The sequence below is a fragment of the Siphateles boraxobius genome, unplaced genomic scaffold (genome assembly GCF_051911475.1).
Source record: "Siphateles boraxobius isolate OS27281-9 unplaced genomic scaffold, OSU_SipBor_1 13, whole genome shotgun sequence".
Classification (NCBI taxonomy): Eukaryota; Metazoa; Chordata; class Actinopteri; order Cypriniformes; family Leuciscidae; genus Siphateles; species Siphateles boraxobius.
Window position 1 is genome coordinate 25,149,106 of NW_027508733.1, and position 22,193 is coordinate 25,171,298.

The 22,193-nt window shown below is 40.1% G+C and overlaps 4 protein-coding genes across 9 annotated transcripts in view; 2 read left to right on the forward strand and 2 right to left on the reverse strand.

Annotated features, from left to right (window-relative positions):
* On the forward strand, positions 1 to 13,339 carry slx4 (SLX4 structure-specific endonuclease subunit homolog (S. cerevisiae)). 4 transcript variants are annotated; one of them, XM_077226769.1, is made up of 15 exons: positions 1 to 290; positions 421 to 855; positions 1,740 to 1,905; positions 2,017 to 2,244; positions 4,246 to 4,478; positions 4,560 to 4,852; positions 5,471 to 5,705; positions 5,774 to 5,856; positions 5,964 to 6,110; positions 6,196 to 6,365; positions 6,476 to 8,892; positions 9,070 to 9,169; positions 9,671 to 9,946; positions 11,838 to 12,243; positions 12,971 to 13,339. In XM_077226769.1, exons 2-14 carry the CDS (start codon positions 444 to 446, stop codon positions 12,220 to 12,222), a joined length of 5,145 nt encoding a protein of 1,714 aa, XP_077082884.1. In that variant the 5' UTR covers positions 1 to 290; positions 421 to 443; the 3' UTR covers positions 12,223 to 12,243; positions 12,971 to 13,339. The 4 variants fall into 4 exon arrangements, with proteins under 4 accessions (XP_077082884.1, XP_077082883.1, XP_077082885.1 ...); XM_077226768.1 differs by lacking the exon at positions 12,971 to 13,339 and having other exon boundaries at positions 11,838 to 12,496; XM_077226770.1 differs by lacking the exon at positions 12,971 to 13,339 and having other exon boundaries at positions 42 to 290; positions 1,743 to 1,905; positions 11,838 to 12,496.
* On the reverse strand, positions 12,907 to 16,899 carry mcrip2 (MAPK regulated corepressor interacting protein 2). The gene is made up of 5 exons (XM_077226807.1): positions 16,084 to 16,899; positions 15,876 to 15,945; positions 14,825 to 14,958; positions 13,590 to 13,697; positions 12,907 to 13,276 (listed from the first exon to the last, which is right to left on the reverse strand). The coding sequence occupies exons 1-5, from the start codon at positions 16,136 to 16,138 to the stop codon at positions 13,206 to 13,208; spliced, it is 438 nt and encodes a 145-aa protein (XP_077082922.1). The 5' UTR covers positions 16,139 to 16,899; the 3' UTR covers positions 12,907 to 13,205.
* Positions 15,569 to 22,193, forward strand: part of tmem186 (transmembrane protein 186) — a 10,548-nt gene continuing 3,923 nt past the window's right edge. For both annotated transcript variants that reach the window (XM_077226801.1, XM_077226802.1), the window contains exon 1: positions 15,569 to 15,842. The gene's annotated coding sequence lies outside the window, so the exon portion shown is untranslated. The remainder of the gene's footprint in view (positions 15,843 to 22,193) is intronic.
* Positions 17,168 to 22,193, reverse strand: part of gde1 (glycerophosphodiester phosphodiesterase 1) — a 6,322-nt gene continuing 1,296 nt past the window's right edge. For both annotated transcript variants that reach the window (XM_077226789.1, XM_077226790.1), the window contains 5 exons: positions 21,454 to 21,629; positions 21,245 to 21,350; positions 21,017 to 21,109; positions 19,733 to 19,944; positions 17,168 to 17,943 (listed from right to left, as the gene is read on the reverse strand). In XM_077226789.1, coding sequence (XP_077082904.1) covers positions 17,796 to 17,943; positions 19,733 to 19,944; positions 21,017 to 21,109; positions 21,245 to 21,350; positions 21,454 to 21,629 — 735 coding nt within the window. In that variant the 3' untranslated portion in view covers positions 17,168 to 17,795. The remainder of the gene's footprint in view (positions 17,944 to 19,732; positions 19,945 to 21,016; positions 21,110 to 21,244; positions 21,351 to 21,453; positions 21,630 to 22,193) is intronic.

Sequence of the window (22,193 nt, forward strand, 5' to 3'; positions counted from 1 at the left end):
ACATCACATGATTGTTTCGCAATCGATGCAGTCATACGTCACCGCGCTCTGCACGTCACCGGAAGTAACGTTACACTGCGGCGGTTTGCGGGACAGTATTTTGAACAACATAAACCTCTGCAGCACATTTTACGGAAAGGAAATTGTCGTTTGACGACATAAAATCATCTGTATTAAAGACATCAAATGAAGTGCGTCTTGCCGACGGTCTGTATTTAAGTTATTATATGAATCGTGATAAAAGTACGTTCACCGATATTAACTAGTTGCAAAGTAAAATGTAAACAAAGGTAAATATGATGCATTACATCTCTTCCTTGACTTTTTAAAACCAAACAGACAATCTTGATGTAGCTTCATGCATTTCATCCTCAATATAAAGATTAAAATGATGTTTAATAATACATACTGATGTGACAGATCATGTGTGTAATTGGCTCATCATGGACGACTCGGATCAGGACTTCACCGACCTCTGTTCTCGTCTCCTTAAAAGAGTGAGGAGGAAAGGAGCAGGAGGATCTGGAGATGAGAAAAGATCAGCAGCCAAGGATGAGGAGCCATCTTCCCCCTCTTCTAGAAGAAACCCCCCTAAGAGGAGAAAGAAGACTAAGGATGCTGCTAAGACTGAAATAAAGAGTAACATCAAGACTAAACAGGCTGTAGTATCTGGCGATGCTTCCCAGCCTGTCCCTGATGTATCTGGCACAGGGAAGGTCAAAGATGCCGTGATCCGCAGAATGCAACAGTTTAAGAGAGCCAGTCCAGAGAGACTCCTACATGCTGAGATTAACCAACCCACAGCCTCAGAGTCTGAGGGAAACTGTCCCACCACTGCCGGGATCCAGCACACAGGTATGGTGTCGAATCTTTACAAACCCAGTGATCACCCACCCAAGCCTGTCAATTTTCATCAACGCATTCACTTATTTTGACACATCATATTAAGTTGCGCAGATTGTTAGGAATGAAGTTAGAGGTTAGTTAATAACTAGATAATTTCTGTATGTTTTACAGACCTCAGCTTAGCAATACGTATTTTTGGTTTGCTTATATTTATATATATATTATTGCTGAGCTGAGGTCTGTAAAACATACATAAATTATCTAGTTATTAATATGAATACACACATACATATACACACATATACCAAAAAGTCTGGGCTTTGCTTTAAATATGCAAATGCTTAGTCTGTAATTGGATCTTTATTGCAGTGATGATGATGTTCCTTGCATGTGATATGTTTGGCAACAGTTCTTCTAACCCTAACTGATAGAGTGTGTAGCTTTTCATTTCTTAAACAACCATGTTGGAAGAAACATCATGTCCATATTCCAGGATGACAATGCCATCAGGCTCACATTATGAAAGAATAGTTTGGAGGAGCATGAAGAATCATTTTCACACATGAATTGACATCTATGAGTCCAGACCTTAAATTCATTGAAAGTCTTTGGGATGTGCTGGAGGAGACTTTACAGAGTGCTGGACTCTTCCATTGAGTCATTGCATTTCATTTTACAATTAAATCGTCTACAACATCTATAAAGGCATACTTCTACTGTAAAAATTGTGGCATATGGTGCAAAACATCGCTAATTGCTTTATGACTTTAAACCACAATTCGAAAAAAAATGATTTAAATTGAAAAACAGAATTTGTTTTTATGGCTTTTTTTTTTTAACATGATCAATAAGAGTAATTTTTGCTAAAAGTGTATGTGCATGTTTTCCTACAGAAGATGTGAGTGGGGACGAAGCCCTGGCACTTCAGCTTCAGCAGGAGATGGATCGAGAGGCTCGGGCTGCTGGGAACGTGGAAGAGGCAGGATTGTTCTTCTGCCAGCTCTGTCAGAAAGATCTGTCGAGCATGAGTCCCCCGCTACGCACTCAGCACATCAACAGGTGCATTATAACCACAACATACACTAGATTATGTAGCATCATTCTTATGTTTCACAAACATTGCATTTTGAGTTTCACCTTTGTCTTCTGCCTCTTTCTCCTGCTCCGCAGATGCCTGGATGCCAGTGAAAGCAGCGCTTCCTCGGCATCCCATCATTCACACCCTAGACCGCAGGTCCCAGAGTGTCCCATTTGCGGAAAGTGTTTTAAATCAGAAAAAAGCCGGTCTGTCCACCTAAAGCGTTGCTCGACTGATATGGGTGTGAAGCCCAATGATCTTCTCCAGGCTCTGAGGAGACAAGCTGCTGAGACAGTGAGCCACAACTCCTCCGACCAATCGTAAGCCAGCCTTTTGATTTAATCACACATTTTAACCTTTTTTCTTTATTGTGAGATTTTATTAAAAAATTTAAATGTTCTTATGTGTATTAAAAAAAAAAAAAAATATATATATATATATATATATATTAGGGCTGTCAATCGATTAAAATTTTTAATCTAATTAATTACATACTCTGTAATTAATTAATCTAAATTAATCACATACACAATCTTACAATGTTTACATGGTACAATTTCTGGTAAGCTACGTTTTTATTATTATTGCTTGACACAAATTTCACGATTTCAATATAATTTAATTCTTGTGATTTGATGCAATATTGACTCATTTGGATAAATAGGTACACAAGATAGGCATTCATTTCTCTTAAGAAAAAAAAATCTCACCCAATGCTGTAAAAATACAGAGAGCCATATCAGCTGGTATATTTAAGGTTAAAAATAGCTCAAATTAAATATATCAAAGTTGTTATTTGTAATAAACACGCATTATAAGTAAAAATATAATACACATGTAATATACTAGTAGGCTACATAAATTTAGAAAAATACTCTCTATAGCTCTTTTTTTATAGCCAACTATAACGTGCTATATGGTCATGAAATGGCTTTCCTGAGGTAACTTAGGCTAAATGTTATGTGACATAATTGTTCTCCAGCTGTTTTATTGACCTCTTTTCGCGGTTGAAAAACACTGATTGATCGAGGAATATACATTTCGATAAGTTTTAGGCTGCCCTACTGTATCTTTCAACATTGGTCATTCGTGTGTATTTACTATTAGCTAGAGATGATCGGTTCACGTGCCGCTATGGGATCTGTCATGACTCATGTCACTATTTACAAGCGCCAAAACGGTATTTTGTTTGATTTTCGTAATAAAATTGACAGAATCTGAGAGCTGAGATTTTTTTAAATATCATAAGTAACGTGCTCTGTCTTGTCTGTTTCCGTGTCCTCTCTTTGGTGCGCGATTTTTCTGTGCGTGAGAAAATGGTTGTGTGACGTGAGAGCGCGTGAAAAGTTACAACACACACACACACACAAGCGCGCTTTCTCTCAGACACACTCACCGACTCACGCACACACTCCTGGATGCTTTGCATTGATGTGGTACTTTAGAGTTGACGAGCTCCGTTTGTTATAAGTAAATGTTCCAAACAATGATTAATCTGCGTTATTTTTTTTAACGCGTTATTTCTTCTCAGATTAATTAATCGAAATTAACGCGTTATTTTGACAGCCCTAATATATATATATATATATATATGTGACATTTTCACGACATTTGTGCACAATTTTACCCTCACTTTTTCAATACAATAAATAAAAATTATATTATATTTATAGACATAAAATACATTTTTCTGTAACACTTTACAATAAGGTCCCATTAGTTAATGTCAGTTAGTGCATTATCTAAAAATAAGCAATAGCTACATTTGTTACAGTATTTATTAATCTTTGTTAACTTAAGTTAATAAAAAACAACAACTGTTCATTATTAGTTTTTCTTTATAACTTTTTTCATTTATAGTTCATGTTAATTAATGTTAACAAATGGAACTTTCTTCCAAAAAGAGTTACCATTTTTTCAAATAAATATAATTGTAGTAAAGTTGAGGCTCAGGGAAGAAGGAATTTGGAACTGGCAAACAGTCAACATAAAGTTTAATGACAAAATAAACCAAACGAAAGAACAGCAGTGAGCTTTCTGCCGACTGCTGCCTATAACATAATAAAACAACTTAAAAAGTCACAGGCCTGGTCCTCTCTCGCCCTTCGTTGTTGTGGCTCCTCCTTTTAACCTTCCAGAGCTCCTCCATGGTCTTTGAGAGTGATGTGTTGCGCAGGTTTCTCTCATCAGCCTTGACTCCACTGGCCTCGCTCCGCTCCCACGGCTTTCGGCCCCATCCTGCTTTACACCACAATAATAAAAATTGTCCCCTGGAGATCTTGTAAAAATACTTATTGAATTACATGTTCTATGTTCTTCAGACAACAAGTAGGGAGCACAACAAGGAGGGATGGTGTGCCTGTGAAAAAGAGAACCAGGAGGAAAGCCCAGAAGTTGGACGAGGACACCATCATGGCTCTGGCTCTGTCCCGCTCTCTACTTGAGCAGGAAATGGAAAAGGAGCAAGAGATGGTGGAGGAAAGAGAGATACTGGCTCAGCTCTCCGGCCCTCCAGCAACAGCAGCTCCTGTCTTACAGTGGAGACCTGGTGCAGGTAAACTCACCTTTTTTTTTCAGTTAAAGCAGTAAAATTGTAGATTATTACACATAGCATATCATTCATGTTCTCTTTCAGGTAAGGGTCGTAGAAAAAGAAGGAAGGGAGCATCTCCTGTCCACCCACCACTACTCCTCATTCAGGACCCTCAGACAGCACTGAATCGTCGACAGGAGCGGGTTTCATCTCTCCTGCTCCGTTCCAGACCCCCCTCTCCGCCAACACCCACCCTGTCCCCCTCCGCACTCCCTCTCCATCCTCACGCCCCCCTCTGGGACAAAAGTGCTCTTCACGGAGGAGGACCAGACTCGGTTTCAGAGTTTTACACATCAGAACTAAGCAACTTCATACAGCCATGGGTTGCACCAGAGGTGAGACATTTACTTTAAGAGATTCCCCTTGTTTGTTGTTTGTTCAACAAAACAACAAAAATGTTTGTTCATAAAAAAGGTGTATTTTTATCAAAATGAAATCACTATAAAAATTGCATTTTTATAAACATGAATATATAAACTATGTAAACGTTAGAATTTATGTTTTAGTACAACATATATATTTATAATTTACAATAATAACTTTAGTTGTACTTTTAATGTATAACTCTGTGACAGCTAGAGTATTAATTAATATTTTTACTGGAAAATTTACTTTAAATTCCCTTTGTCTAATTCTGCACAGTGTCAAAGAAAAATATTCTAAACAATTTTTAAATGCATTTCTTAAAAATGTTAACTGTAAAAATAACGAATGTAAATAATTTAACGAAAACATGAACCAACATTACTACATTATGAAAATTAGTACATATCATTAGTTAGGAATTTAGAATAGGGACAGTCGTGATTGTTACATTCCTTGCCATCAATTTCATTTTACATTCAAATCCCAATGGATAAAATCACGTTCTACATTATTTCTCACTGAATATTTTGTTTGTTTAAGATGTTGTGAATGCTGTTTCTTAAAGTTTCTTTATATTACTTCTTCAGAAGGAAAAAGTCAAGTCTCTTGAAGTAACTCCAGTTGAGAAACCTCCAGCTGTGACCACAGAGGCCGATTTGTTCCAGGAAAAGCCTTCGGATCAGAGCCCAGCACAGCACAGGACTATCTGTCCTCTCAATCCCTGTTCGGGTACACCAGGCACCCAGGCTCTGCAGGACCTGATGCAGCTTGCAGAGGAAGGCATGACCCTCACCCAGTACACAGCCACAGGGGACAAGTCAGGTAATACTGGTATTGTGAAACAAAAATACTCATCTATTACACTCGGCTCACTGTCCCCTGTTCTTTAGATAAAGATGATGCCACGAATGAACTTCCCTCAAGTGGGTTTGTTCCAGAGAAAAATGACAATAAGACACCCAAAACAGCCTCAGTAAGAATTTCCTTCAATTGTATCTTCATATTACTGTACTTTATCATGATTGGCTCAATATTAAATGTTCTGTAGTACTTTTCTATGTCCGTTGATGTGTTTTTCAGGTGTTCATTTCAAAGCTATCATCAGATCTGAGCAGTATGGTCAACAACCCTCAACTCAGTGATGTGCAGTTACAGGTAGACAGTGGGGACGTCTTCTTCACGCACTCGTTTATGCTGTACACACGATGCCCCCTGCTGGCCAACATGGTTAGTGCATCTCTGCATTGACGCCACAAACAATAACCATTAAGAAGTGCAGATAAATAACCAAGATGGTTCCATATGTTTGTAGGTTCACGACTCAGGGTTTGGTGTTCAGGAGGAGGGTATGCCTGTTGCTCAGAGGGTGTTGTTGGGCGATGTGCTTGGGGAGGCAGTACTGGCCCTCCTGCAGTATCTTTACACTGCTCACTGTCCTCTGACTCATGCACTGCTACCACACGTACAGGAGCTTGCTGATAGGTCAGTATTACAACCTTTATGGTGTGGTTCAAATATTACAATTGTTTTTCTATATAAATATATTATAGGTGATGGTCTATTGTGGATAATAACTCTGTGTTGTGTTTCAGGTTTGGTTTGGCTGAGCTGCAACAGCAGTGTGAGGAATATACCGGAAGCGTGGAGGAAAACCCAAGAGGAGAATCTAAAATGTTTCCAGCGCCTGAGCCTCATCTCAGGGACCAAGAAGACCAGAACTTGGCAGAAAGCAACTTCTTGGAGCTCCTCCAATCAATGTGGCAGCATGAGGACAGCGAAGAAGAGGATGATTTTAAAGAGACTGGTGGAGAGGAAGGAGATGTGGAAGAGGAGAGAGAGAGAGGAGATGGAGAGAAAGAGGACCAGGTGGATGAGGAAGAGCTTGACGAAATCTATGAGTTTGCAGCGACGCAAAGGAAGATGGAGACTGCGACAGAGACCGAGGAAGAGGAGGGACATGCACATGCATCCCTCGAAAATGAAAAGGATGAAGGGATAGAGAAAAATGAGACAGAATCCCTCTTAGAGAAGTCTGCCGGCAGTTACCATAGTAACAAACAAGGCGTGGATGGGACAGAGGCTGCCATAGTAACAAGTCCAACAGAAACCCTTAAAAAGCCTAGCCCAGAGACTGAGAGAGTTAGTTTGATTCCAGAATTTGATGACGGCATAAATGAAAACAGAGACCCAGATGCCAGTCTAGACAAGAGTTACGATCGTTTATTCTCCCAGTCTGTAGGCGAATACATGGAACCGTCACAGACACCAGCATCATGCTTTCAGCAACAACATTACGAGACACCACGCACACTACAGCGAAACACACCTGCCCCATTTCGCCCTTCATGTGTCAGTGAAGTGATTGACCTGTCTATAAGCCCTCCGCTAAGCTCAAGTGTGTCAGGTGAGACTTCTTTTCCCATGCCTGGCATGTCTCCTATTCCACATAAGGGTGAAGATACAGTAGATAAAGGCAAGTCTCCCCTAAGAAAAGACCATTCAAAATGCCAGGGAAAAGAACACCCTCCTTCCCCTCCAAAATCACACAGCAAAGAGGTTGAGCTCATTATACTCTCAGATGATTCCAGTGAGGATGTGGATGGTGACAATGCAGCTACTACTAAATGTGGTTTGTCCCCTCTATCTCCTTTTAAATCTCCCTCAGAACCATCCACAAGCTTTGCTTGCAAAGTTAAACTTGCAGAAAACAGTTTCAAAGAATCTGGATCCCAAGGCTATGCTGGAAAACAGGTAAATGCTTCCAAGCAGGTGACAACTGATACAGAAGCCACCCCTGACCGATCAGAGCACTGTAGTCCTGGGGATGCAAATGAAAGTGTGTTTGATGGCTCTGCTGAGGTTTCGTGGTTGATTCCAGCCACTCCGGTTGCATCCACACGCTGTATTTCTACCCAGACCTGCGTTAACATGCGTCGAACCCAACTCTTCCCAAAATCTTGCTCTGCATCGTCCTCTTTTTCTTCTTCCTCTCTCTCGGACAGTTTGAAACCTACTAGCTTTGCATCTTTAAGCAGCAACTGCCTTAAAGAGGAGCCGGTTCCCTTGTCAAAACTGTTCAAATCAGATCAGACTCTCTCTAAAGAACATCTTAACGCTGATACGGATCACTCACCAGGTTACCAGAGACCACTTCAACTTCTAAGACTGTCTCAGGTCCCTTCTACAAGGGCTTCTGATGGCTCCCATACTGGCACCATCATGGGACGACAAGCCCAGGGTGTCCCACAGCCCTCAAGTAGCACTCCTCTCCATTCAGACTCTTCTTTACAACGTCAGATCCCATTTGGCTCCCCTATGGTTGGTGACTGTGAGGGGAAAGTTGGCCTTGTGTCTCTACAACTGAGTTTTCCTTCCCCTAGTAAAACACCTGAGAAGAAGCAGAGTAGCTCTCTTCAGCATGAATGCTCCAGTCCATCGTCAAAAACTCTGAGTTATAGTCATCCTGAAGGATTAAGAGAGAGCGAGAACGATGGGATTGAGCAAATGGAAGTGGGAGAAGATCTTCCCAATCAAAGTTTTGGAGAAGTGGTGGATATTGCGGGAAACTCATTCTGTGACAAGGATGAGTTTGGAAGAAGTGTGGAAGAAGAGCATCCCAATCAAAGTGTTGAAGAAGTGGTGGATATTGCAGGAAACTCATTCTGTGTCATGGATGAGCCTCCTATAGCGTTTGACGACTCTTGGGGCTTGGATGGAGGGGTTGCAAGCCAGAAGCCCCACTTTAGTCTAAGACTTGATAGTAGTGAAGGTACAGTTAGTCCCCCAGGTCTCAAGGGTAAGGGACAAACGACAGGTCTACACGCCACGTCTCCTCTTGCATCTGGAGCTTATAACAAAGCTCCTGATCCAAGTCCAGGTCCGTTTAATCACAGTCTACCTGACCCTGACATGTGGGATGATTGGGAGGAGGAAGAGAATGCTCCCCTTCCTCTTTCTCAGAGACTGGCAGCTCCCTCTTCCAAGAGAGTTGCTGAACTTAAGACTCCAGGTAAAACATGTTGTCTTCTTTATTTTTTAAACCATGTTAATTATGTTTTCTGACATGGCTGCACAGATCTGTTAATTATGCATTCAGAAAGCCCTGTAAGATTTTTTCCTGTTAGTCATTTATTTTTGTTTGTTTTAGAAAACCGTCTTAACGCTAATTTTAACTTTTACTGCACAGTTGCTTGCAGACAGAGGAATAAAGGACCGCTGGTACCCATTACTCCCATGCCCGGCTACTCCGATATGGACACACCTGAACTCAAAAACAAACTCAATAGGTGAGCATAAAAATATTTAGACACCGTCACACTTAAAATGTTTTCATGTCATTGCAATAGTTATCAAAATATCAAACCAAGTGAAATACATTATACTGCAACTTTTTATTTTCAGAACTAATGTTATGAACTTTTAGGATTGACTTTTAACTAGCTGGTCCCAGAATCATTTTTAGTCAGTTCCCCTCAGGGTGTTTTAATTCATCTGAGTTCATCACAGAAGCTATCCAAGTACTTTGTCTTAATTTTGAATAGGGTGTGTTTATTGTTTTATGTATAAACAAACACCCTCTCTTACGTGCCATTTCTTGATTGACAGTGATAGCCACGTTATGAAACCAAATCAACATTATGTACATCCTAAGAATAGTATTTCTAAAAAGTATTAAAATATTCAGCTTTCAAATGAGAATTAAATGCAGATGTTGTGCAACTTTGGCCTCACATAGCCAAAGCAAAATGCTCAAAAACACAGAGATGCATAATGTTGTTTTTGTCAAGGTTTGGTGTCCGTCCACTGCCCAAGAAACAGATGGTTCTGAAGCTGAAAGAGATCCATCAGTACACCCACCAGCTGCAGAGCTCCGAATCCGAGGAGGAGACCTCTAGACCCCAACACCCCCCGAATGCCTGCAACTCCCAGTCTGTGCCGCTCTCCTTTAAGCAACCTACAGCGCCCCCTGCTGTCTCCCCTTTGAAACTACCACCAAGTGAAGAAGATGAGCTTTTATCAGCCTCTCAAAACTCTAGCACATCCTCCACTGCGGAGTCCGAGAGGTACTGCTCCTTTACGGCTAAATACCAGCGACGGATTAAGACACGGTCGTGTCCTGGGCACAGACCTGTCTAAAGGTGGGGGGGTGGACAAAGCCCCCCGCAGCTTATATGTGGCACCCCTCTGGTCTAGTGCCCTGGGCACATGCTCGGTAGCTTGTGTGATAATCCATCCCTGCTATACACACAATTAATATTAATACAAATGGCGCTTTTCCACTGCATGGTACGGCTCGTTACGGCTCATTTAAATAGTACCACCTCGGTTGAGATTCCAAGCGTACCGATACTAAACCGATATGCTCCTTTGCTCCTGTGCTGTGGGTTTGTTTGTGTTGCGTGTTTGTGCAAGTGGTACTCGATGCATAGCCAGATAGGAGGAGCTAGAGCTCCAGCCCTTCCCCTCGTTGGAGCTCCAGCTTCACCTCACTGGATTTAGTGGGCGGGGCCGCGCAGGTTAACTTTCGCGCAGCAGCAGCAGCGACTACGAGCACTCAGCATGATTTCAAAAGCAGCATATTTAAGCACCAGATCGATTTTTATCTAACACAAATGAACAAAATGAATACTCTGTTAGTCAACAAGAGTTGTTTCATTTGTTATAGATATATCTGTATATCTGTACTGTTATAGATATATCTGTATCAGATTTATTTCCACATATAAATGACGCCTGAAACCTCAAGTATGACTGAGCTTTCGTAGTTTACAGGTTTGTTGGTTTGTAAGTCTTGCACCCAGTCGCATCAGAAATATTCATTAGCTTCTAATGACTTAAAGCTTCTAAACTCTTGCATTGTGTAGGCACCGATACCATAAACCGGGTAATTGATTATGTCAGGGTGTGTGAAAGGTAGTAACGTTAGTGCTTCTGGGTCTTTCATCCATTCTGTAACGTTATTACAATATTACAGTCAATATTCTATTTAAATTTACAATATAAAAAAAAAATTACAACTGGCCTGTTGGAGTAGCCTATGCTTTTACATTTACGTACAAAAAGGGTAGATTAGGTAACCTAGTCTTATTATTTTTTATTTCATAAATTAATCAGATGATTTAGATTAATTCACAAATAACACACGTTACTGCGGTGGACAAAAAATAAACAGGGCTGCACAGATAGTAAGCTTTTACATTGCCTTTTAAGTCTAAAGCGGCTTTAAAAGTGAAAGTGAGGAAAATAACGAAACTGTTCATCGTAATAAAGAGAAAATAATACATAGATACAAAGTTTCAACTGTTTTTAGAAACACACACACATAGTGCAACGAGGGGCTTCACACACACACCACGTGGGAAACATGCAAGCTACAGACTCTTGTGTAAAATCAACATGCAAGCTACTGACTCCTGTGTAAAATCCAAACATTAGTTTTTTCATGTCTTCAAATATGGATTAATAATACAATACAACGAGCGCGTAATAGTAAAGACTGCGGTTTCCGTAAAGAAGTGCAATATTCTTAAGTGTTTACGTGTCTGTCACAGAAACGATAAATAATTTATCATAATCATGACAAATATTAGAGAAAAGTACAATATTATGTACGCCAGCATCTTGCGCATCAAAACAAACTTGTCCTTCCATCACGGTTGAACTCGCACTAACATTAACAGGCTTGATAGCGCCTGTTGATATCCCACTAAGTTTAGCGAGGTGGAGCTCCAGAAAACGGGGAGCTCCTCCCATTTTGCTCTGCATTGAGCACCATCTCTGTTTGTCACATTTACGATGATGTCACGTAGTAGAGGTGGCACAACTATAATGATCAGTCTATAATCCCACCCACTTTGAAGCGGTACTAAACTGCAGTGGAAAAGCAAACCGAGCCATACCATGCAATGGAAAAGTGCCTAATTAAATATTGTTCAACCCTTTTCTTCTATCCAGGTCGAACCCAGAGCTGTGTATGTCCGGAGACGATGAGTCGGACAGCGAGGGCATCACAGCGTCTCAGGCTGTTGTGCGTGAAAAGGACAAACTCCTCGCAGTTCGTCAGTTCATCTTATCGGACCCAAACCTGTATGGACAAGTGCTGCAGTACAAGCCTCTCTCCCTGGCGGAGCTGCGGTCCAGCTTGAAAGCAGCAGGCATCAGGTTAGGTGCTGCTAAGCTTCTAGACTTCCTGGACTCCCAGTGCATCACTTTCAGTACGGCCAAACAAGGCCAGAATGCTTCTTCCCGCAGGAAGCGAGGTGGGAAAATGAAATCTAATGGCAGTGCAGCTGGAAGAGGGAGGAAAAAAACAGCTAAGCCCAATGGAGGAGTTGCATGAGGGCTGAAATAAAATAATGTGGTAATACTACATTTTCATAAGAAATTGTTAAATTAAAATGTTCATCTTTTCCCCCAAATAAAAAAAAAAGTAGCTGATAAACACCTAACATACACTCATGGTCTTAAGCCTTCCAGTGAAAGATTTGAATAATGCCTTTTTTTATCAGCTTCATATTGTTTTTTTTTGTACAGTTTTTGAATTGAAAATATAATTTTTAAATGAATTTAATTGAATGTCTGGATAATGTAATTAAAATACATTTTTTAATGTGCCTCGTGTTTTTATACAATAATTGGTTAATTTCATTTCAACTGTTATAATTTATTTTCACCCAACAGTTTTACAGATTCCTCAAACAATCAGTCAAGATTTCATATGTGGGTCATATTTTAACAAATGTTCATGACAAACAAGCACATTTAATTGCACTCACTCAATTGGCATTAGGTAAAGTTTTTTTTTAAACTACATATGTAATGTGTGCAGAAATTATAATTTTCATAATTGTATCAAATAAATAAAATTCCCACTTGTACTAAATCATAAAAACATGCAGACAATACAGATTAGAAGAATAAAAATTATTTTAAAATATGACCCATACATATCTTTGCAAAATTCACCCCATGATTTCAGATTGTAACCAACAGTTGGAGAAAAAAAAAACAGAACCAAGACGTCTTGAAAATTTTTCTACTTTACTTTTTTTTGTTTTGTTTTATAACATCACTTTTTTTTTGCAAAGATCTGTGGAGAAAAACAGACATCTCACATTCTAACAAAGAAAGACAAGCAGAAGAAAAATGTCTGATCGTCTTCCGTGTGCACGAGAGAGAATCTGGGTCCGGCTGGGCAAACAGTTCCACAGGAAGGGCTGAATTCATACAGCGTGAATCTCACATGATCATCTGACCTCCTCAGGAGAGTCAGGCTGCACTGCCTCAGTCAGGACCATCTCCTCATGCCCCATCATGCACCGGTCATGACAGGTTGACAATGTTGGCCAGGAAGCGCTGGGCCCACCACTCCTCAAGATCAATAGGCACAAAATCTGTCAAAAGAGAATACGTTCTTTTTGATTTGACCATATATGAATAAAACACCACACAAAATATACACTTTTTTTTCCCTTTCATAATGTGGAAGCAACATGAACATTCTTCAAAATATATCCTTTTGAGTTCCTGACAGGAAGTCATGCAAGTTTGGAATGACATGAGAGTGAGTAAATGGCAGAATTTAAATTTTTACTTGAATAATGTGAATATGTATATCCTAATGACCAAGAGGCTGAGCAGAGAGAACAAGTCAGCAAAGAAGAGACTATTTAAAGAAAGTAAGTAGGACAGAAGTCATTGACTGACTCTTCATGCCGGGATTGGGGCTTCTCTCCGCATACTGCACCGGCCCTTTCCCGTTCTCGTTCTCCGGCTGGGATCCCTCTCCAAGCTTCTGCTCCACCTCCTGCCAAGCTGCGATCAAAAAAATGATATCATGTATATGAGGGAGGGAGGGACAGTTGTATTTTTTACTTTATAAAAATTATATATACAAATAAATACTTTTTATTTGTTTGTATACTAAAAGGATTTTAAAATTAAATTTGAAATAGATTTAGGGGGGAGTGATATTTTTTGAAGGGGGGTGGGGGGGGGTTGTAGGCTACTGAATCACGTGTAGTTTGAACTGATGCGCTACAGCGATCAGTCACATTTAGAAGCGCCAAACGTTGGAAATATTGACAGAATCTGACAGCTGAGAATTCGTTCCATATCAAAAGTAACCTTCTCTGTCTAGTCTGTCGGTGTCAGTGTCCTCTTTGTCCGCGATTTTTCTCTGCGTGAGAAAATGCAGTGGTCCAATCAGTAGTTAAGAGCCTGAACTTGCTTATAGTAATTCGGAAATTAGTGCACAAAAAAAATACAGCACAGAAGAATGTCTAATTTAGCGTGAGATTTCATTGTTGAGCGTGAGACCGTGAGATTGAGACTGAATACGTGAGAGTTAGCAACCCTGATATTATTTACGAATACATATTTCACAGTGCCATGTATTCCACCAAAATAATTTACAGCTAGAAAAACATGCTCTTCTCGTTGGGATCTTGGTAGAAAAATAGGTGGTTACTTTTGCAGATTCTGAACACTTCCTTTACACTCCCTAAACCGGTTGTCTTTTCTATTGACTGTAAAGCAGTTTTAGAAAGTTTAAAGCCTCAGTTGACTAGCCTGTCTCTGTACAAAAGAGCATAAAGCTGCCCTTGAGGGTCCGTTGCATCAGCCTGTGGAGGTGGAGTCTGGCCTGCAGACAAAAGCCACCCTCCTGAAGATAACAACTGCCCTTTTCACACAAACTCTGCTGAACTTACCTCGCAAAGTACAATTATAGTGATTCAGAATTGTTTTAATGGCTCAACACATAATATACACCATTTGCAGCCGCAAATTTTTAACAACTTCCAGTTATTGTAGAGCTTTGAATCCAGTTAATCTCTCCTCAGTGTATTACGGTCTTGGCAAATACTACCCAACCTTGGGCTTCCTCAAGGTCTTAAACATCAAGGTGACCAAAATACTGGTGTTCTGGAAAATTACCTCACCCTCATAAACAAATCGAACATTGTCCTCGTGTGCTGGGGTGAATCCTTCAGTAGAGTTGGCAGCTTTTGGAGAGGTGGATCTGTGGTACCGCTTTCCGTTCAGACGGTGAAATACAATTTTCGGTGCTGGTGAACTACACAAACAAAGGGAAATCACATTGATTATTATGGGTTTTCAATAACCTTGAATTTTTACATTTGGACCCCATTCATAATACATTATATTTAATTGATCCATTTAACATTCGATTCATTTCTCATGCTTTTCATTTAAATAAAAGAACAGGTTGTTAATTTAGAAAGCCAACCCCATTATGTGCATTATGAGGAAAATAACGTGTACATTCTTCAACATATTCATACATGTTTGTAAGTTAACGACTTGAGGGCGAGAAAACGAATTGGAATTTTGGGGTGAACTGTTCCTTTAAGACCAATTACTTCCTTCCTTACACAATGGCGTTTCTATAGTGACAGCTAGCTACACGTTATGAAACCCAGTTGATGGTTATATCAGCATAGCCCAGACATAAATTGATCGTTATTGAAATATCAAACACACAAAAGGCAGACACAAACGCGAATGTGTTTCGTAAAATACGCCGTGACTCTCTTTAGCCTCCGAAAGCAGCACAACGTCCTTGTGGGAATATAAGGGGGTGTGTGACAAGCATGCGTTATTATAATAACTACAAAAGGTTTGTTATTAAACCGTCTACAGAAATGATGACGAATAGAATCGCGACGGAATCTTGGAAAACGCCGTCATTCCACGCGCGCACGCGCTACACTTGCAAGGTCACACGGCGCAATAAAAAACAAGGGACTTTGGCAAAGACGTAAAAAGGACGTCCTGATTTATACTAGAGTCCAGCTTGTTCAGTATGGATACTTTTAAGTATGTTTTAGCTTATAAACGAGACTGGTACGCTGAGCCCATTTTTAAAGGTGCAGTTAAATAATTTTTAAGTTTCCCCTCAGCGACTAAACTCACGTGAAGAGAGCATCGCGAGCTCAGGTAACGTTAGTGCATATACATTTAATTACTCACTCCGATACAAGCCAGGGGCTTAGCTTCTGTTTCAGGTCGCTCGCTTTGCTCTCAATCTGTTGCGTAGGGCCTGCAAGAAATAATATGTTAATATGTCTCTAATGTCAGTAACCAGATTAAAGGATTGTTCATTCTTAGCGTTAAATTACCGATCAGTGACGGCGATTGCTCTTATATTATAGACTGTGCATGCCGTTCAAATCTGTACCTGTTCTCCGTTGTGTAACAAGTTTGCTGGGACCTCTGGTTATTGTGTACATCATGTGCGAGACGGTTTCTGAAGGACCCCTGCGGCACGATAGATCCACGCGAGGTCTACGGATCGGTCAGTGCGAATGTCACGATGTGCACACCAGGAAACGTCACGCGATCCCCCTTCAGGACGGAGCTCTCCTGACGCAGCCACCTTGGAAATCAGCAGCGTCGATCCGGTTCGCAAATCTGTCGTTCAGTCGCTTGCAGCCAACGGGACTTAAGCGCCGTGTATTTACTCACATTCACAGCAGCAGGCGTAAGGTCAATGAAGGTTAAGCGCGTTTATTACCCTAATTACGCGTCGGGTTAATTCGCGGAGTGTCCTGTGTGCGATGTGTCGCTGCGGAGAAACTTTCAGAGTTCTGGTTCAGTCTGGACTATGCTATAAAATTCGGACGTTCAGATTGCAACCTTCCTCGTGACGTCACGACACGCCCCCCGCGACGTACAACCGGGGTCACCTTTCACCTACTCACCTTGTGGACGTAAAACGGGCGCTGTGTACAGTCTAAACACGGGTTTCATCATGCCGACAAACGTACAACTGATAAACGCTCATAAAAGACTGCTTGATAATGATAACTTAAGGTTGCGCACATGTGCGCTGCAACGAGGGGCTTCACACACACACACACACACACACACACACACCACGTGGGGAACATGCAAGCTACTGACTCTTCTTGTGTAAAATCTAAAAATTAGTTTCTTCATGCCTTCAAATATGGATTAATATACAATATAACGAATGCGTAATAGTAAAGACTGCGGTTTGCGCAAATGTGTGCAACTATGAGGCGCTTCACGCACCATGTGGGAGCCGGACAGGCTTTACCTGATACACAGTCCTGATCCTCGCTGTGTTTGGGTTAATTAAACCATAACGTTAATCTCACTAACCTGCGATGCAGGTACTGAAGTTACACCTTTCACTCATTAAACATGATGGAATAAAATAAGAAAACCGTCTGATGCATTTGTTACACAACAACTGTTGTACAACAGTCCTTGAAAAACAACGTCTGTGACAAAATGACTCTTAATTAAGAATGTATTCATTTTATTATATTATAATCAGCAGAGAACACAGAGAAACGTGCCACTTTCAAGTATTCCTGAATTAGTATGTATCTGTCCAACATTAGGTTGACATTTGGTAGCTGCCAGAGAACTGACCTCAGATTACGACCATTGTTATTGCATATAATAAATTTATTGAACCCCCATAAGTAAGATATAACTATAGACATGTTGTTTAAATGCAACCTGTTCATTAGCTATTAATACAAAACTCCCAAACAATGAACAAACCTAAATAGCAAGGCATACACAATGTCATGACTGAGAACGAAGCCATACATTAAACTCATAAATAATATCATTAAAATGGGAACCGTATCAAATGAATTATGTAATAATATCTATAAAGTCATAACTTGGCTCACCTGAGTGGGTGTGTACAGTACAATCAAACATTAATACTTTACATCTCCCGTTTAAAAAATTTCACACAATGAAAGCACTTTGTTACCCTGTAAATTTAAGTCTCTATAGCATGCTGCCTAAAGCAATTCAATACAGACACATATTGTAGTATTTTGAGTAAAGAACCACAGAGGTTAGCTGCTCGAATTATAAAAGGCCTAATGATTAGCAAGTGGCGTTTCAGTAGTGCGGTTCACAGTCTTCTACGAGACTGTCGGTGATGTAGTTGATCTTCAGTAGTTGCTGGTAGTACTGCTGCTCCACAGCCGTGTTCACCGTCCAGCCCACCACCTCCACACCTCGGGCTGCCCAGTATTGCACATAGTCCCTGATGAAACAACACAGTCACCATCTCAAAGCACAACACACACTCCCACGCTGTAGATGGCGCTGACGTTTGGATGCACTTTGCATGTTCCCATAGATATAAACACTAGATGTCGCCTTGGCTACGGCAGTTCATTGGAACGAATGCGTCAATAGAGCCGCCATCTTGAAACAGGGGAGCCCCTCATCAGCGTCAATGTAGGAAAAGGTCTAACGGAAATAAAATCACCATAAATCGTCATGAATGCGATTTTCTAGTTGTTTTGGTTCGTTCCAACGGTCAGACATGAATTTATTATAGAGTCCAGAGAAATTTTCAAAAAATGTACAAAATTTCACAATCTTGTGAAATGTAATCCATTGCTGTCTGGTTTTTAGATTTCGTTCGTGTAAACATCCATACGCCGCACAAAAGTCCGGCATCATCCATGAATTCAGCGTTACCTAGCTACTTCCTATGACAAGACCCCTGTTCCAAGATGGCGCCGGTTTTGACGCATGTTTAGAACCCCAAGGCGACATCTAGTGTTTTTGTCTATGGCATGTTCTTACACAGATTCATTTTCAGATTTACTCCCATGTCCTTGACTGTCTTTGGGTTAAATGCCTGAAAGAAGGGCTGTGGTGAAGAGATTTTCTCATTTATTCTACAGCATAAATACATCAGTGCTACACCGCTTACTTTTTATAAGCTTTTACGTTGAACAGGTAAACTCATCTACTCACTAGTCGCTTTCACAGCCTCATTGTGTTTCAAATTTGCACTCCTGCAAACTATTCTAACTCAGATTTTACAACTTGTAGAGAGCCCAGGGCGATTTCCCTGGTTTCCCTTGAAACGGCCTAAAAAATGATGTCATCCCTGCTGCACTCTCATAGCCTTAATGCCAGTTCACACCAAGAACGATAACCAGAAGGATAACCAAATTAGCGTCCACACCAGCGGACCTGCTTATTCTAAGCGTGTGCTTGTCTGTCACTTTAAATGCTCGAGCTCATTACAGCAGGATGCGTTCTGATTGGCTCTCTATGTTTGTATTGTTCACCAGCTGGATAAAATGATTCTGAAAGTGATTCCAACAATATCGTTTCTCTGTGCCGTTATCGTTATAGCTGTGGTGGGATCTCTGCTATTCTTTAATATTGAGAATGATTTTTAGAACTATATCTTTATCTTTATAGTAATCATCCTTGACGTGAACGGGCCTTTAGTGTGTTTCTAGGGGACGTCACATGTCTCTGATATTTCAATTACTATTTATGGCTTAGGTCCCTCCTTCAGCAAAAGTCTATGGATTTTTGATTTATTTTTGCCAGGTGAAAATTCTATATTTGATTATTTTGAATAGGAGTTGTAGTCCCTAAAATATGAAAAGGTGAAATGTTGAAAAAAGTATGATGATAATGAATAACCAAGCAGTCCATATGTCTCCCTAACCATAGATATAAGCAATAATATGATCCCTGACAGCACCAAAAACCACTGAAGGTCCCAGCAGTAGCATTCAAGAGACGACTAAAAGAATAAAAGTGTTAGGCTTGTGTAGCAGTGGTCAAGAATAATGGTCAGTGCTTTAGTCTGTATTGAAACACAACCACACAGTGGTCATTTCAGCGGTTACATACAGTGGTTTCCTTAATGTGACTGATATGCGCAATTTATTTTAGGGCCTGTGGCAGGTGTGTTAAAGATCTTACGGTAATGTAATGCACATAATGACATGGCTTCACAATAATTATGTAAAAATGGCGATGAAATGACCAGTTTTGGAAGTGAGGGAATGACTCACGGCGAGACAAAGTTCTTCTGCACCAGGAAGGCAGAGACTCCGCACAGTTTCCACAGGAGGTGATGATGGGCCCAGTCGAGGAGCACGTCCATCACATACATCCAGTGCTGTTTCCACGCGGACGAGAACCGCGGCGTCCCGTCGCCCAAACGACTCAGACTCCACGGCCGATGGGTCAGTGCAGTCACCACATTGGGATCCGCCTGCCGCATCTGGAAAGGAGGTGAGCAGCCGATTCAATTCAGCATTACTGTCCAATTTACACTGCCGTTCAAAAGTTCTGGATCGGTGAGATTTGTTTTATTTTGTTATTTTTTTTAAAAGAAGTCTCTTCTGCTCATCAAGGCTTAATTTCTTATATAAAAAAACAGTAATATTGTTAAATATTATTACAATTTTAAACAGCTGTTCTATGCGAATATATCGTAAAGTGTAATTTATTCATGTGATGTCAAAGCTGAATTTTCAGCATCATTACTCCAGTCTTCAGTGTCACATGATCCTTCAGAAATCAGTATAATATGATGATTTGATGCTCAAGAAACATTTCTGATTATCAACGTTGAGAACAGTTGTGTACAATTGTTTTCAGGATTCTTTGATGTATAGAAAGTTCAAAAGAACAATTTATTTGAAATAGAATATTTTGTGTGTATATATATATATATATATATATATATATATATATATATATATATATATATATATTAAATGTCTTTTATATACATCCTTGATGAATAAAAGTATTGATTTATTTTTTTCTTTCAGCCAAAAGAAATTAAATAAAAATTCTTTCTGACCCCTAACTTTTGAACGGTAGTGTTTAATGTTACGAAAGCTTTCTAGTTCAGATAAATGCTGTCCTTTTGAACTTTCTATTCATCAAAGAATCCTGAAATGTAAATAACTGATTTCAACATTGATAATAATGAGAAATGCATTTTGTGCATCAAATCATCATATTATACTGATTTCTGAAGGATCACGTGACACTGAAGACTGGAGTAATGATGCTGAAAATTCAGCTTAGATCACAGGAATAAATGACACTTTACTATATATTCACATAGAAAACAGCTGTTTTAAATTGTAATAATATTTCACAATATTACTGTTTTTTTTGTTGTTATCGAATAAATGCAGCCTTGGTGAGCAGAAGAGTCTTCTTTTAAAAACAAAAAATCTCACAGATCCAAAACTTTCGAACGGCAATGTACCCCAGTCCAAAAATGTCCCGAGATAAACTCAAGTCCCATCAGATGCAAATAAACTGAATGATATTACCCTATAGATGACTTTGGGCTCAAATGAGCAGACGATACTATTGTTGTAGAGCACTGGATACTTCCGAAATAATTCTTTTAGTGCTGCAGCTGCCTATGGACAACAGATAACATGCATGAAAGCACTACCATTCTGGAAGCATTAAATCAATAAACGATTGCAAGTAAGAGCTCAAGGGATCCCACCAATAATGGACTCACGCAGAGACAATGCAAGTTGCGACAGTACCTCATCTGGATGACCTTTGACATCGAAGTAAACGATCAACTGGTGCTTGATGCATTCCTCTACAGCCTCCTGCAGCGTCGGGACCCTCTCACCTCGAAAACGCTCACTGCTCGGCAATACACACAAACATGCCGCCCGCTGTCTTCAACTTGCACTTGCTTATTCATACTCTCTGTTTGAAAACAAGTCTGTCGTTCTTCCCATCTAACCTGAATCTGTGTTTGGCGGCTGCATCTAGTTTGCGCAGTTCAGAGAAGAGCAGCTTGTTCAGCGGTCCCGACCCGTTGGTGGTCCGGTCCACGGTGTCGTCGTGCATCAGAATGGGAACCCCGTCCGCCGAGAACTCCAGGTCCAGCTCTACACCCGTGGCTCCATTCTCACTTGCCTTTCAGTCAGAAATCAGAGTCAGTGAAAGAGGAAGAAACCACTGCTTAGATCTGTAGATTGAGGAAAACAGTTAACGCAATGCTTTCATAATGTGTATTACAAGAAATGATGAATTTAAGGTTGAGGAGCATGTGATGCTTATCACAAGTGCACAGTAGGCTATGTATTATGCACTCTATTATATAAATGTCTGCTTTCATGTGATTTTTTTTTTTAGTCAAAACGCAGTTAATGAATATACAACAAATGCTAACAGTTGGTTAACCAATTAAAGAAGTAGTGTATTTAAAGCTCTTTGACAATGTTTTACATATTGTTTCCCATCTAAATCCAGTTCAAACTAATTATGTAACTGGTTGTATGTGAGAGATATGAAATCATCCATCCATTCTGTATACCACTCGTCCACCCTGTAATTATTTTGTCCATCCTGATATCACATTGTCCAACCCGTTCAGCTTTTCTTTTACAATAATTTCATAAAATCAGCACAAAACAAAACATACTAATAATTCAGTGAAAATTAACTTTTCTGAATAATCAATAATGCAGTACTTTAAAA

Coding starts and splice junctions, on each gene's coding strand:
- slx4 (XM_077226769.1), top strand. CDS start 444: ATGGACGACTCGGATCAGGACTTCACCGACCTCTGTTCTCGTCTCCTT. Junction 1,906..2,016: donor CGCACTCAGCACATCAACAG/GTGCATTATAAC, acceptor CCTGCTCCGCAG/ATGCCTGGATGCCAGTGAAA. Junction 9,170..9,670: donor CTCAAAAACAAACTCAATAG/GTGAGCATAAAA, acceptor GTTTTTGTCAAG/GTTTGGTGTCCGTCCACTGC.
- mcrip2 (XM_077226807.1), bottom strand. CDS start 16,138: ATGATGTACACAATAACCAGAGGTCCCAGCAAACTTGTTACACAACGG. Junction 15,946..16,083: donor TGTTACACAACGGAGAACAG/GTACAGATTTGA, acceptor TATTTCTTGCAG/GCCCTACGCAACAGATTGAG. Junction 13,698..14,824: donor TGTTCGATTTGTTTATGAGG/GTGAGGTAATTT, acceptor TTTTGATCGCAG/CTTGGCAGGAGGTGGAGCAG.